Raw genomic sequence first — 14366 nt, 5'->3', positions numbered from 1 at the left:
TGACGTTTAAAAAAAATTAAGTTTATAAATATTTTCTCCACTGTACAAAGTTTTCCCCGGCCCGGCCCACCCCATCACTGTTCACATTTCTCGTGTTGTTGTTTTTTTTAAATCCCAACTATATTTATTTTTTTTAAATCATAAAATATATTTTTTTCTTTGTTCATATTTAAAACTATTTACAAGGGCGCAGAGAGAGGCCGGGGTGGCCCGGCGGGGGTCAGGACGAGTCCGTGCAGGGGGACGGAGGGGGAGGGAAGAGGTGAAAATAGCTCCTCTCGGTGGCGGGCGAAGGCGGGCAGCTGTCCTCCGCCGACAGGTACTGGCTGTGGGGCGTGGGCGGCGGCGGGTAGGGGTCTGAGTCCGAGTTCAAATCCAGGTAGTACTTGCTGGCCTTCCAGCGGTTGGCGCTGTAGTCGCTGTCACACACATCCGTGCTGCAGGGCGTCGTCGGGGGCGCCATGCCGCGGATGATGTAGGGCCTGAAGGGGACAGAGGGGAGTGGCACCTCGTCTCGGGGAGACCCCCGGGGCCCCTCAGCTGTGTGCTCCCTCTGAGCCACACTCCCCACGTCCAAAGTGGGCATGTCTGCACCGACACACCTGGGAGCCACACTTGCCTTTTTTTTTTTTTTTTTTTAAAATGTGTAGTTAATTTTGAGAGACAGAGACAGAGCATAAGCCGGGCAGGGACAGAGAGAGAGGGAGGCACAGAATCCGAAGCAGGCTCCGGGCTCCGAGCTGTCGGCCCAGGGCTCGAAGTGGGGACTCGAACCCACGGACTGCGAGATCATGACCTGAGCCGAAGTCGGACGCTTCACCGACTGAGCCCCCTCAGGGGTGCCCCTTGCTTGCCTTCATGGAGAACAAGGCTCGCAGAGCCTAGCTGGCCTGGGGGCCTTGGGCAGCTTACTTAACCTCTCTGGGCTTCAGTGTCTCATTGGGAAAATGGGGAGGATAAAACAGTACCCAGTTCAAAAGAGGCTGGTGAGGATTAAATGAGATTCTTCGTGGAAAGTGCCAGAAACAGTGCCCGACACCAGAAAGCGCTGGACGACTGTTCCCCATTTTATCATTATTACTGTAAGTGCCGGAGACCAATGAGCCTGGAAGTCTAAAGCCATCTGACCCAGGTGGTGCCTCCAAGCGCCCCGTGACGGCGCCTCCCAGACGTCTCCTGCACCGGAAGGTTCTGTCAGGGCCACGGCACGGCCTGAGCTGGGGGTGGGGATCGCGGTGTGTTTAAGGACCCCAGAGGGCTCACGGAGGGCAAGAAGGTGGGGCCAGCACCCTGGGGCCGGGGAGGGGCAGCGGGTACCGAGAACATAGAGCAGGTGGACAGGCCTCATAGGACCCCAGGGGCAGGAAGGGACCCTGAGAGACGGGGAGGGAAGAGGTGCCGTAAAAATAGGGCATAATGAGAAAGGCAGGACGTGGAGTGGGGACTGAGGGGCCTGGCCAGCATGGATGTGACAGCCTGGGGACAGCCACCCACAAGGCTGCTGGGGACACACTGGGACGCTGAGGCACTGGGGGCGGGGGGAGCACTGCGGGCCCTTGACTAGGGCAGTGGCTCGCTCTTCTTCCTGCCCGGAGTCCCTGAAATGGCCACCAGAGGGCAGGCGCGACGCGCGCTGAGGCTCCCCCGCTCCAGGCAGCTCTAGGGAGCAGGGAGGTGCGGGCCACTCTCCAGCTTCTGCCTCCCCCTAGGGGCGAGCGGCCCCATGCACCTGTGTGGTAGGCCTGTGGGCTAAGGCCACCGGGCTGGAGGTCACCCCAGGCTCGGACCTGGCCCCTGGACACGGGCCAGCACACCCAGATGCCTCTTCTCAGCACCCTCAAGGGCCCCCTCCCAACCCAGGGGGGTGGGGTGTGCCACCCCAACACGGACCCCCCGGGGGGCTGAGAGGATCATCCCAATCAAGGGCCCTCCGCGGCAGGTGCCACCCCTGCACTCGTGAGACTTGGGGCCCTTACGGGACGGAGGCGGCAGAGGTGGGCATCACTGCCAGAGTCCCGCAGCTGGATTCAAACACAGTCAAACCTTGGCCCCTGCGCACGGGCCTCCCTAGGCAGTGGAACCTGGCTATGCCACAGTGGGAATCCCCTGGTGGCGCCATTCAAGGCCACGCCTGCCCGGGCACGTCCCGACTTAAAAAAAAACAACCCAGAGCTACAGCTACCTTCTAGAGCCTGCTCAGAACACGGGGTTTGGTTCCTGGACTCAGCAGGCAGGCCCGGCTTGCCCCACGGGGAGGCAAGCCAGGTATGGTCTGAGCGGCTGGGAGGGCCCACCAGCACCCCGAACCTCTCTTCCCAGGTTTCCTGACCCGGGAAACGGGGACCGGGGGTCCTGCTCTATCACAGGCTTGTCTGGAGGCCCAGACGGCCACGGGTATGGAGGGCGGTGGCAGGAACTTCGTACCTGTAGGGTCTCGCAGTGGTGGGAATGTTGGAAGAGTAGAACATGTCCACGTTGTACAAGGAGGGGTCCGTGGCGGGGGACGGCGGCGGGTTCAGGATCTGAGGAAAGCAAGCAAAGGTTACGCCAGCCTGACGGAAGCAGGTGCTCCCTATGGTGCGCCCACCCCGGCCCGAGCAGGCGGGCAGGGCTGGGAGGGGCCCGCTTGGCTCCGCGGGCCCCTCACGGTCTGTACGGTTCCGAGTCGGCGTTCGTGAGACTTAGGGAGTGGACAGGAAGCCACAGCCGTCCCCCCTGAAGGTTGTCACGGTGAGAGGCAACCCCGCCTGTGGCCCAAATACCACCCCGCAGACCAGCCGTGACCCCAGGCCCACAGCTGAAGGGCTGCAGTCCGCCGGGTCCCTGAAGGCAGCAGAAAGGGCCTTTGTGGCCAGGCAGATGTGTGTGGGTCCTGTTCCATCACCCCCCAGCTGCAGCGTGCCCCCGCCCCCCACCGGTGAGGGGCCTCAGCTCTCTGGGCCTCCACTTCCCCATCTCTAAAGTGGGCCCCTTGGTGACACGTGGTGAGTAACCTACGCTCCTTATTCTGCGGAGGGTCCTCTTCAGCCCAAATAGCCAGCCTTGGGGAGCCTTCAGGATCCGACCCCAAAGTTGGGAGGGCACGATACTGAGGGGGGTGTCATTCAGAGGGGGGAGCAGAGACCAGGCAGGGAAGCCTAGCGGAGAGGGCCTCCCAGAGGTGCCCCCACACCCCAGCTCTTGGGGTCCCGTTTCCTCTTCTGCCCACGTATCGGACTAGAGCTGGCTCCCCCCAGCGCACTGCTGACGGGCTGGTCCTCCCACGTTCCACGGGCGCAGCCCCTCAGCAACTTGGGCTCGGGAGAGCGCCTCCTTCTGGTCGGGTCAACGCGGCAAGCGGTGTCTCTACGCTGTGAGATACTACGATGGTGGCTGTGGGTCACTGTCCCCCTGTCCGAGCCCGCAGAATGTACGAGAGCAACAGTGAACCGTACTACGCGCTCTGGACCTTGGACAGCTATGACGTGTCCACGGCGGTTCATCAATGACTGTTATTCATCAAGCACTACATGACTCTGGCACGGGATGGGCAGGAGGCGTGTGGGAAATCTCTGTACCCTCCTCTCAATTTTGCTGCGAAGCTAAAATTGCTCGTACGAAAAAAGTCTTTGGGGCCCCTGGGTGGCTCAGTCAGTTGAGCGTCCGACTTCGGCTCAGGTCATGATCTCACGGTCTGCTGGCAGCTCGGAGCCTGGAGCCTGGTTCGGATTCTGTCTGTCTCTCTCTCTCTGTCGCTCCCCTGCTCATGCTCTGTCTCTCTCTCCCGCAAATAGAAACAAACATTTAAAAAATTAAAAAAAAAAAAAAAAAAAAAGAAGTCTTTAAAACAAAAAAGCACATTTGTAAAACTGGTAAAATCTGAATAGGGCCAAAGAATATCACACCAACGGCCCAGTACTTCCGTTGTGCTGTTACCATAGACTGAACGTTTGTGTCCCCAGAGGTCCTATGTCGAGTCCTAACCCCCGAGTGATGATAGTGGGAGGCGAGGCCGTCGGGAGCTGATCTGGTCCTGAGAGGGGAGCCCACGTGAGCCCGGCCACCGACCTCGCGCGGCAACCTCACCCCTTCCGCCACGTAGGGAGGAGACCGCCGTCGGTGATCCAGAAGTGGGCCCCCGCTAGACGCCACAGACCCCAAATCTGCCAGCGTCTGGATCTCAGACTTCCCGGACTCCAAAACTGTGACAAGCAGGTGCTAAAGCCACCCAGCCGACGTTATCTCTGTCAGAGCAGCACAGAAGGACTAAGAGGACGTTAGTTACGCGAGGTGTTACCTTTGGGGGAATCTGGGTGAAGGACAGAGGAGGTCTCTGTTCTTACAACTGCACGTGAATTTACAATGATCTCCGAAAGCCAAACTATCACTCTCTCGGCTGGGAAAATAAAGCCCATACTCTTGGATACTTGCCTGTGTACAGATTACCCCGAGGACACATAAGAAACTCACCACGGATGTGCCTCTGGGGGGCAGGGGTTCACGCTCAGCGTGAGGGGGTGACCGTCTTTTCACTGTACGTTCTACTTTGTACCATGAGCACATATTTCTGATGTGAAACAATATAGTTAATTTATTGTTTTGTTTGAGAGAGGAGGCAAGCGGGGGAGGGGGTGGCAGGGACAGGGGATCCAGAGCGGGGTCAGCACTGACAGCAGCGAGTCGGACGTGGGGCTTGAACTCACGAACTGCAAAATCATGACCTCAGCCGAAGTCGGACACTCAACCGACTGAACCACCCAGGTGTCCCTTGTAGTTATTTTACAAATAGCTGGCTTCGTGCAGGGTCTGTGTTTGGCGTGATGAAATGTTCTAAAATCCACGGTGGTGATGCTCGCACGTGTCCGTGAGTTTGCTAACCACCGCCAAATTCTACCCTGTAAGCGGGTGATTGGTGTGGTATGTAAGTTACATCTCAAGAAAGTTTTTAAAACGATAGCTGGGGGGGGGCGCCTGGGTGGCTCAGTCGGTTAAGCGTCCGACTTCGGCTCAGGTCATGATCTCACGATTCATGAGTTTGAGCCCCGTGTCTGGCTCTGTGCTGACAGCTCAGAGCCAGGAGCCTGCTTCGGATTCTGTGTCTCCCTCTCTCTCTGCCCCTCCCCCGTTCATGCTCTGTCTCTGTCTCAAAAATAAATAAACATTAAAAAAAAAAAAAAAAAACGATAGCTGGGGGCGCCTGGGTGGCTCAGTCGATTGAGCCTCTGACCTTGGCTCAGGTCATGAGCTCACGGTTCGTGAGTTCAAGCCCCACATTGGGCTGTCTGCTCTCAGCACAGAGCCCACTTTGGGTCCTCTGTCCCCTTCTCTCTCTGCTTCTCCCCTGCTCATTCTCTCTCTCCCCCTCTCTCAAAATAAATGAGTTAATTAATTTTAAAAAATAGCTGGCTGGGGGCACCTGGGTGGCTCAATCTGCTAAGCATCCGACACTTGATTTCAACTCGGGTCATGATGTCAGGGTTCATGGGATCGAGCCCTGCCTCAGTGAGGAGCCTGCTTGGGATTCTTTCTCCCCTCTCTCTCCTGTCTCCCCTGCTCATGCCCTCTTTCTCTCTCTCCCTGAATAAACTTAAAAGAAAAAAAATAGCTAGTTGGTAATAGTGTCATCTCTTGCTAATAAGACCCCCTCCCCTCAGCTCCCAGCAGAGCCAGAGGACCGAGAAGCCAGGGGACTGAGCCTCCCGGTATCTGCATGGGGGACCCAGGGGGCTGTCCTGGAGTGACCTCGGCCTTTCACGATCGCCGGTATTTCCAGCTGGTCATGTGGCACACGTGAATGTCAGGGGGACAGTAGCGGCAGAGAGGACCAGGCGGACAGTGGGGAGTATTCTAAACCCCAGGCTCTCGGCTCTTGGCTTCTGCTGCCCCTAGACGCACCCCGGCCTGCAGCCTCCTGGAGACGCGGTTCCCAGCAGGTGAGGCCGCGACAGCGACCCTTGCTGCCCCCTTCCTCCCAGACGCCTGCCAGTGTCAGATGTGCTAAGGAGGGGACGGCCCGGACATGAGAGACACAAGAAGGGCAGCAACACCCAGCCCTGGCGGGTGGGGCTTCCTGGAGACCCCCAGAGAGAGCGCAAGAGGCAGAGGTCACCTTAGAGAAGCATCTGTTGCAGGAAGTTGGGTTTTTAAGGACCAAAAAGCACAGAACCACGTAACGTCAGCCCCGATGCTTGTATACACAAATTCACACTCGCGCATCAAGCTCGCCCCGTTCCCTGGGGCTGTGCCCTTGGGAATGTCCTCCCCAGCCTCGGGAGAGGTCCCCTGGCAGGAACCTGTAGGTGGCTCGGGCGCTGGGGGCTTCTGTGTGTCACCCTGTGTGTGACCACTTCTCTCTAGCGTGTGGCTCGCCTCGGACTAGGCCCTCACCCACTCCGGCTCTGGGAGCTCAGCCACAAAAGTCACCTGTGAGTGCCAGCCCTTTGGAAAACAACCCAGCTGTTTTCTGGGACCCAGCAAGGGCCTGGGAGGGAACGTCGGGTGCTCTTGGCAGGGACAGCAAGGAGAAAGTCACACAGGCACACTGGGAGCACCCCGTCCAGACAGGCCCTACGAGAGACACAGTCACGGACAGGGTGGGCCTGCGAGGGTCAAAGACAATCTCCGGGACACTGAAATGCCCGGCGGCAACCCGGGAGGTGGGGTTATGGGGGACACTCCGCCCTTGATATTGTTACGGGGTTTCCAGATTAGCCACCACGAACAAGGAGCACCCTTTCTAAACAGGAAAAAAAAAAAAAAAAAAGTCACAAGGGAAAAACGACAAGATGTGCAGAGAGGGGAAAGTGAACGCTGTCACCATTCTCTGTGACGGCGGGACAGCTGATAATTCCAGAAATGCCGAGGTCACAGGAAGGGGTCCCCCTGGCCGGCCACCGATGGTGGGGACCCCCCCGGATGGCCGGGCCTCCTCCCGCGCCCACTCACCGGCGGGTACAGCGTGGCCTTGGTGCTGGATGAGCTGCTGGACGAGGCCCCGGTGACGTGGTTCCGGTCGTAGAGGGGCACCCCGCCCCGGCCGCCCATCAGGCTCACGGAGCTCATCACGGACTTGCCGCAGGAGATGCCTGCCGCGGGGGGAGGGACGAGGTGGCTCAGGGGCCGGGCCACCCCCCCCGCCCAAAGCACACCCTCCTCGGCTCCCGCGGCCCCCAGGCCCAGGTTCAGGCCCCTCTGCCCACCGCCAGGGTGCGTCTTCCCCGCTCACCCCAGCCGTGCCCAGGGCCCTGGCGCACGTCGGCTCCTCACCTGTGAAGGGGCCGTGCTGCGAGCCGCCGGGGGCTATGAAATGCAGGGGTACGTGGGGGGTCCCGCTGACGTACTCGTGCGGGAAGGGCCCGTTGGCCCCCGTGTAGCGCTGACACACCACGCGCTGGCAGACGAAGTAGACCCCGCCCATGACAAAGAGCGAGAGGATGATGCCCACGACCGGCCCGATGGCACTGCCGTGGGCCGGGGTGTCGTCGGAGGGCGGCTTGGTGATCTCTGCCAGAGGACGGGCGGGAAGAGACGGTCGACGTTAACCGAGAAGGACAGGCCCTCCCGCGGGGGGTGGAGGCCGTGTGCCCTGGAGGGGCCGCTGGGGTCCAGGCACAGCACCCGCTGGGGGAGGGCGGGAGGAAGGGAGAAGCTGGGTGCTGGGGCGCCACGCCGCACCCCCCCCCCCCGCCCCGGCCTGCCCGGAGCACCCTCGCCCCTCCGCCCCACCCCTGGCGGAGCTCTCCACGCTGCCCGACAAGCCCTCAAGAGCTGTCTCAGGTTCATCCCCCAGGGTCCAAGGGCTCTCTGGAGGCCCGGTGATGCCCCAAGTCAGGTGGGCCAGGAGGCCGCTGGAGCCGGTCACCAGGAGCTGACAGGGGCCACGGGGGTGGGGGCAGGCAGGCAGGGCCTGGGGGCTCCGAGCCGCGCCAGCGGGGGACTTGGCCCACGCGCAGGGGCAGAGCTGGGCTGATGGAGACCCCGGGGGCCGGAGGCCTTCACCAGCAGGGCTCGCTGAGCCCCACGCGCCTGCTGACACAGAGGTCCCAAGTGAGGGCAGTGTGAGGGGCAGGGGCCAAGCCCAGGCTCGGGGGGCCCAAGGGTCTTTCTGCGCATCCTGACGGGGCGACGAAGGCCGGGGGCGGGGGGGTGCTCCTCAGGCTGCCCCCCGCCCTGGGGAGGGAGCACGGAGACTCTAAAGTCAACTTCGGCGAAAAGAACATTCACTTTCCCATCAGGCCCAAGAATTCCGTCCACCGCGTCCCCTCTTGCCAGCCAGAACCCCAAGCAGAAGAGGAAAACCGCCGGCTTGGGCGACCGGACCAGACTCTGGATAAATGTCGCCCCTGACTCCGGAGGCGCCATCATGCCAGAGGCTGAAGAGAGACACGGTCAGACTGGCGCCTGCCAGCAAAGGGGTGGGGGCGTGATCCCCGGTGGCACCCACGGCCCCCCTCCGGCCCCAGGTCACTCACTCTCTTGAGACGCTAACTGAGGTGCCTCACCTCGCTTCACACGAAGGGACAACGTGCTCAGGGAGCCCTCCTCCTTCCCTGCTCTCAACACCCCTCTCCCGTAGTCGGCTCTCAGCCCAGATACCTCTACAGTGAATGCAGAGCCCACGTCCTCAGACGTGTGCACACATTCCCACTTCCTGTCTGAGACTCCGGCTCCCTCCCCGTCGGAATCAAAGACAGCCCTTCAAGAGCCACCACCTCCAGGAAGCCTCCCTGACTGCCCTGGACTCACATCCCATGGCCGCCGTACCCCTGACTGTACAGGCCACGTCACTCACGGGGCACGAAGTACATGCACCTCCTCGCCAGAGAGCAGGCTGGCAGGGAGAGGGCCACCCCGACCCCCATCCTCTGATGGGGATGCCTGACAGAGGCTGCCGAGTGAGGTCCTGGCGGGCAGAAGCGTGCCCTCTCAGGCACAGTCAGCCCCAACCACAGGGGCCTGCCTCCGTCACAGCCGGAAATACCCCCATGGGCTCACGCGCCCCCCTCCCCCTCCCAGCTCAGCCCCACAGCTGCCCCTACCTCCAGGCAGGCTTCCCTGCCGGCCTCCCCCAAGGCCAAGTGCTCCCAACCTCCCAGCCTCCTCTGTCCGTGTACCAGGCCCCCAGCATATCTTCTCCCTCTAGACCCCACACTCGTGGGGAGCACCCCAGCCCAGGGTGAACCCTCCACGGGAAGCTGGCTCACCGCACATGAGCTCATCCGAGCCGTCGATGCAGTCAGGGAAAGAATCACATTGCTGCTTGATGAGGACGCACTGGCCACTGGCGCACCGGAACTGGTTGGGCAGGCAGACGGCTGCAGGGGGAGGGCTTGCGCTCAGAGAGGCTGCAGGGCGTGACGCCACCAGGAGGGCGAAGTGGACAGCCGCCAACCAGCGCTTCCCGCCCCGCCCCCGAGACCCAACAGAAAGGTCTGGGTTCCAAACGCAGAACGGACAAACGGGACTCTTTCTAGGATGGGTTCAGGGAGTGGTCACAGCAAATCCGGTCTCCACCCTCCCCTCGATGACCCCTATTCCAAAGTCTAGGCACGGCTGGCAGGGAAGGGACCTCAGTGACTCCCAGGAAGTACTTATCAGGCTCCTACCACGGCTCAGGCCCATGCAGAGCTAGGACTAACACAGCCCCTGCCCCGAGGCTCTCCTGAGTTATGGGGAGGTGACAGCCAACTAGAGGAATGACCTAGAATGGGTGGGAGCAGGGGCAGGTGATATCTCAGCAGAGCTCCCAGGGTAGAGGATTAGGAAGGGGGAGCAGGGCTCAACCAGGAAGGAAAAGGCAGCTCACGGCCTTTTAGACTAAGAGGAGGAAGGCTGGGTATGGCCTGTTTCCCTCGTGTTCCAGAATGCCAACCCAGAAGGAGCTACCGTTGCAGAGGAGGGCACTGCCCAGGGGACTCAGCCATCGCCCACCCCCAGTGCTTGCTATCCAAGCTCTCCAGCCACCAAGCGCCCCTCCCTGGGAGCCGGAGGTGAGAGGACCCTGTCCTCGCAGCGGGTGGGACAATTTGTTGGTAACAAAGGAGAGGAAGCTTCTGAAAGAGAAGGTGCAGCCCAGAGCCCGAACTAGGGCGTGCTGTGGGTGCTGCACGTTGCTCCCAGAGAAACATTACAGGGGGAGAGGCGGGGGGACGGTTCCCAGCCAGGGCTCCTGCCATCCTCTGAGACGGCCACCTAAACACTCGTGCTAGGGCAAGGCTGTATGGCTGGGCTCAGCAAACGTCTCTGCCAAGGGCCAGGCAGCACGTATTCAGGCCTTGAGGGCCACGGGTCTCCATCGTTTTAGTGCAAGTAAACAAGCGAGCCTGGCTGTGTTCTCACACAACTTTACGAAACCTGGTGGCGGTCTGGATCTGACTCTCAGGCCGCGGTTTGCCACCCCCTGGCCTCCCACCTCCATCAAATTCTCGGAGGGTCCATAAGCTGCAAAGACTTAACATGTGCGGCTGTACAGGACCAGCTGAGGAGATGAGCCCCCACCCCCGGGCCTTCATCTTCCGTAAACGGCTGCTCATCACGAACGGGGACAGTAGACGGTGATCCACCAGTTGTGGGTTATCTCACAACAGCAGCCGGTGGCTACGGGGGAGGCAGAGCAGCCCATCAACAGCTCGGTGGCAGTCGTGGGGCCGTGGTGCTGACGCTCTGTGGCACGAAACCACTGAGCAGGTCGTTTATAAAAGGGAAATTCAGAGAACGCCCAGAAACAGAGGTTAAGGTTAAACAGAGGTTAAGACCGCACTGCTAAGGTCTAAAGGAAGATCCTGCTGGTCAGAGTGGACCGAGATGACTGAAGCACATCTTTTTGTCACGTCCGGCTCACCGGGTTGCTAGAAACCACCCAGGAACAAGCATTATCCCACAGACTGCTCTGTGGAGGGCAGCGCTGCCTTCGGGGACGGGGATTTATCCAGCTGACTACTGGATTTGCCTGGGGTTTTTGTGAAACTCTTGAGCCAGGGGCGGAAGGCAAGTGACTCTCCCAGCCTCCCTTCGAGCCAAACTACTTGGCAGGACAGGGTGGGTGGCAAAGTTTTCCTCCGTAGGCCTACGAATAACATTTTCCTCTCCCAACCTGAGGATTTAGCGATTTCGCTCGGGACAAACGTTCTACCCTACTCTTGCGTGGCCAGCCTGGGTTCACGCTCCGGGAGGACGACAGGGCAAGTGGCTTGCAGGGGGTGGGAGAATCTCAGGAAGGGGGCAGCCAGGATGAGGCCGGGGAGGGCGGGGGTGGGGCAGGGCCTGCGAGGGTCCCAGTCCAAGCCAGGGTCGGGCAAAGGCGGGGGCGGGGCCAGCGGGCAGGGGCGAGCCGGTGGGCGTGCCCATCCCAGGGCTGCCGGGGGGCGGGGCCAGCGGGCGAGGGCGGGGCCGCTCTCACCGTCGCAGTCCGCCTCATCCGAGCGGTCCTGGCAGTCGGCCTCGCCGTCGCAGCGCAGGCGCAGGTCGACGCACTGGCCCCGCGCGCAGGGGAACTGGGCCGCCGAGCACACCGGGCAGCCCTCCTCGTCGCTCTGGTCGTCACACTCGGGGAAGCCGTCGCAGCGCCAGGCCCCAGGTATGCAGTCGATCTCCCCAGTGGCACACGCGAACTGGTCTGGCGAGCACGTGGGAGGCTCTGCAGAGAACAGGAACACCATCACGCCCCGCCCCGCCGGGCCATGCGCGGTTCAATCACCGTGCGGCACCCGCGGGGTCTCCACTGCAATGTGACCTGCCGCTGTGAATCTTCTTTGTTGCCCTTTTTTTTTTTTTTTTTTTTTTTACCGTAGAGGGGATGGGGGGTGTTCGGGAACCTGGGCTTGAAGCAGCAGGTACTACACCAAATTGAGCAGAAAACGCTCTGGGCTGGAAACTCGACCCCGACCGCTGAGAGGCCGGGGCACAACCCCTTCGTGTGAGTCTCCATCCCCTCACATGCAACTCAGGGCACTGGGCCAGGTCTCTGAGGATGCCCACGGTACCCCCAACTGGAGCCCTGCCTTTACCTGCCTGGGGTCCCAGGCTGGGCTGCCAGTCTGCTGCACCGTGTGCACGTCCGCCTGGCCACACCTGAGTGTCCATTGTGCGCACACACGCACACGCACGTACACATGCACACCCCTTAGGAGATGAAGGGTCAGAGAGCAAGTGCTCAGGACCAGCACCTGTTACAGGTCTGGGGCAGCTGCTGCAGTGGGACTGGGACTTCATGGGACCCACAGACACAGCGGGGGCCGGTGGAGGACCTGCAAGGTACCTTGCTGAGGAGTGAGCTAAGGAGAGGCAGGAAGGCGAGAATACCACGGTGAGAGGGTGCAAGGAGGAGTAGGAAGGCTCCCAATGGAGGGAGTCACCTGAAGATGGGGAGCTGGGTGGGTGGAGAGGAGACCTGGGGCCGCCTCCTACCAGCTGACCACGGTGAGTCGTTCCACAACTCAGATCCAACTTCCTCAGCGCAGGCCAAGTGCAGGCCAGGACATGGTTGGGGCGCAGGGTGGGACAGGAGGGAGTTGGACAGGTCTGGGGTTGAACCTAGCCCCCCTCGGCAACTGTATAACCAGACAACCCCCCCCAGCTCCCCGATCTCCATTTCCTCGTCTCTGAAACAGAAGCAGCAACGCTAGACCCACGTCCCTCACGGGATAGCAAGGTGAGTGTAGATGTGTGTGGCCATGCCGACTCAGGAAGGGCTCAAACAGCTTTCATGATGGTGTGCTGAGAATGCTGTCTGGCTCCTGCCACTTCACGAGGCACGAGGGTCCACGTCACCCCTGAGAGCCCCTCGGAGCCCTTATCCTTCTGTGCTGTCCCCAGAGAAGTAGCCAGGCATCAAGTCTGAAGGGCCAACGGCAGGGGAGGGGCAGAGGGGCACATCATTCAGGAGCCCCAGGGCTGTGGTCCAAGGGAGAGCAGAGCACTCTGTGCAGCCCCCTCTTTTCCAGGGCAGCCTGGACATCTGTGGGAGTGGCAGAGCCACTCAGGCCACAAAGCCACTTGAGCCCTGGGGCTGGAACCTGGGAGAAAAGCCATAAAGACGCTCAGGAGGGTCAAAGCGGCCCCCAGCAGGGACAGCCAAATGTCCCCTCTGCTCTCAGCAAAGCTCTCTGGGGTTCACAGTGTGAGAAAGGACCAGCGAAAGCTCCTGTGGCCCTACCCCTTGAGCTCCTTGGCAATGGACAGTCTCTTCAGGGGCAAGGCCAGCTGAGGACAGGCATCTGTGTTGTACTGGTGGGCATGTGCTGTCTTCTGTGTAAGACACAGTGTGGGTGCCATAAGGGGTGAGGATAAGCAGAAAAGGGGCAGGATAAAGACCAGCCCCCAGGAGCTCACAGAAGAGAAGGGGAGATAAGAAGATCCAATGTGACCTGGAGGACACTGAGGGCAGCAGAGAGGAAGCCCCAGGATTTGGGCTTCATCACAAGTGACAATAACGGTTGTCCCTTTTTGTTACTACTGCCCAGTGTCCCACAAGTAATAGCAGCTGGCATTCCCGTGTGCCACGTTGGGGACCATGCAAAGTGCTCGTTACTTAATGTCACAACAACTCCAAGGTAGGCACTCTCGACTGCTCTATTTTGCAGAAGAGAAAGTGGAGGCTCAGAGAGGGCAAGTGACCAGCTTGGGATTGCTGGGAAGTGGTAGGGCTGGGATCTGAACCATCTGAAGGTCTGTCTGACCTTAAAGCTTATATTCTTGACCACTCCCCACTCAGCTTTAGGGAAAGAAGAGAATCAAGCATGGAAGGAGAAAGAAAAGACAAAACTACAAAAAGAAAACAGACAAGCCTGCTACTGGAGTTGCAGACTTCAGCACCCCTGCCTGACAGCTCACAGGCAGTCAGGGGGAATACAGACGGCTTGAACAACACCATCCGTCAACTGGATCTAACTGATGTCTACAGAACACTTCCCCCAATAGGAGCAGATGGCACATTCTTCTCAAGCTGACATGGAACACTCACCAAGAAAGATCCCATGCTGGGTCATAATACTAAAAGGATAGAAATCATAAAAAGTATGTTCTCTGACCACAGCGGAATTAAATAGAAATCAGTAACAGACTAATAGCTGGGAAATCCCCAAATATTTTGAAATTAAACAACACACTTCTAAATAACTCAGGGGACAAAGAAATTGTCTTAGGAGAAATTTTAAAACATGTGAACAAATTGAAGAAGATATAATTTATCAAAATTTGTAGGATGCAGCAAAAGCAGTACTTAGAGGGAAATTCATAGCCCCGAATGCATACCCTGGAACAGAAAGGCAGGTGAAGGGAGAGTTGGCCCTGGAGAATGGATGCCACATTGAGTGTGACTTTAAAAGGATGCTGGGCAGAGACCTGGCAGGCAGGGAATCAAGTCCCTGTCTGGTGTCCCAAGAGAAAGT

At 59.8% G+C, this 14366-nt stretch overlaps 1 protein-coding gene and 1 long non-coding RNA gene across 2 annotated transcripts in view; one reads left to right on the top strand and one right to left on the bottom strand.

Moving 5' to 3' along the window:
* The window catches only part of LRP5 (LDL receptor related protein 5), a 105596-nt gene continuing 91230 nt past the window's right edge, over positions 1 to 14366 (bottom strand). The window contains exons 18-23 of the mRNA XM_030331115.1: positions 11378 to 11614; positions 9183 to 9293; positions 7246 to 7482; positions 6925 to 7064; positions 2425 to 2522; positions 1 to 482 (exon numbers count right to left, since the gene is read on the bottom strand). Coding sequence (XP_030186975.1) covers positions 221 to 482; positions 2425 to 2522; positions 6925 to 7064; positions 7246 to 7482; positions 9183 to 9293; positions 11378 to 11614 — 1085 coding nt within the window. The 3' untranslated portion in view covers positions 1 to 220. The remainder of the gene's footprint in view (positions 483 to 2424; positions 2523 to 6924; positions 7065 to 7245; positions 7483 to 9182; positions 9294 to 11377; positions 11615 to 14366) is intronic.
* On the top strand, positions 9752 to 14344 carry LOC115524652. Its single transcript, XR_003972158.1, has 3 exons — positions 9752 to 9968; positions 12554 to 12628; positions 13691 to 14344. It is a non-coding gene; the product is annotated as an uncharacterized LOC115524652 (long non-coding RNA).

Source organism: Lynx canadensis, chromosome D1, assembly GCF_007474595.2.
Source record: "Lynx canadensis isolate LIC74 chromosome D1, mLynCan4.pri.v2, whole genome shotgun sequence".
Lineage (NCBI taxonomy): Eukaryota > Metazoa > Chordata > Mammalia > Carnivora > Felidae > Lynx > Lynx canadensis.
This window is presented reverse-complemented; position numbering and strand designations above follow the sequence as displayed.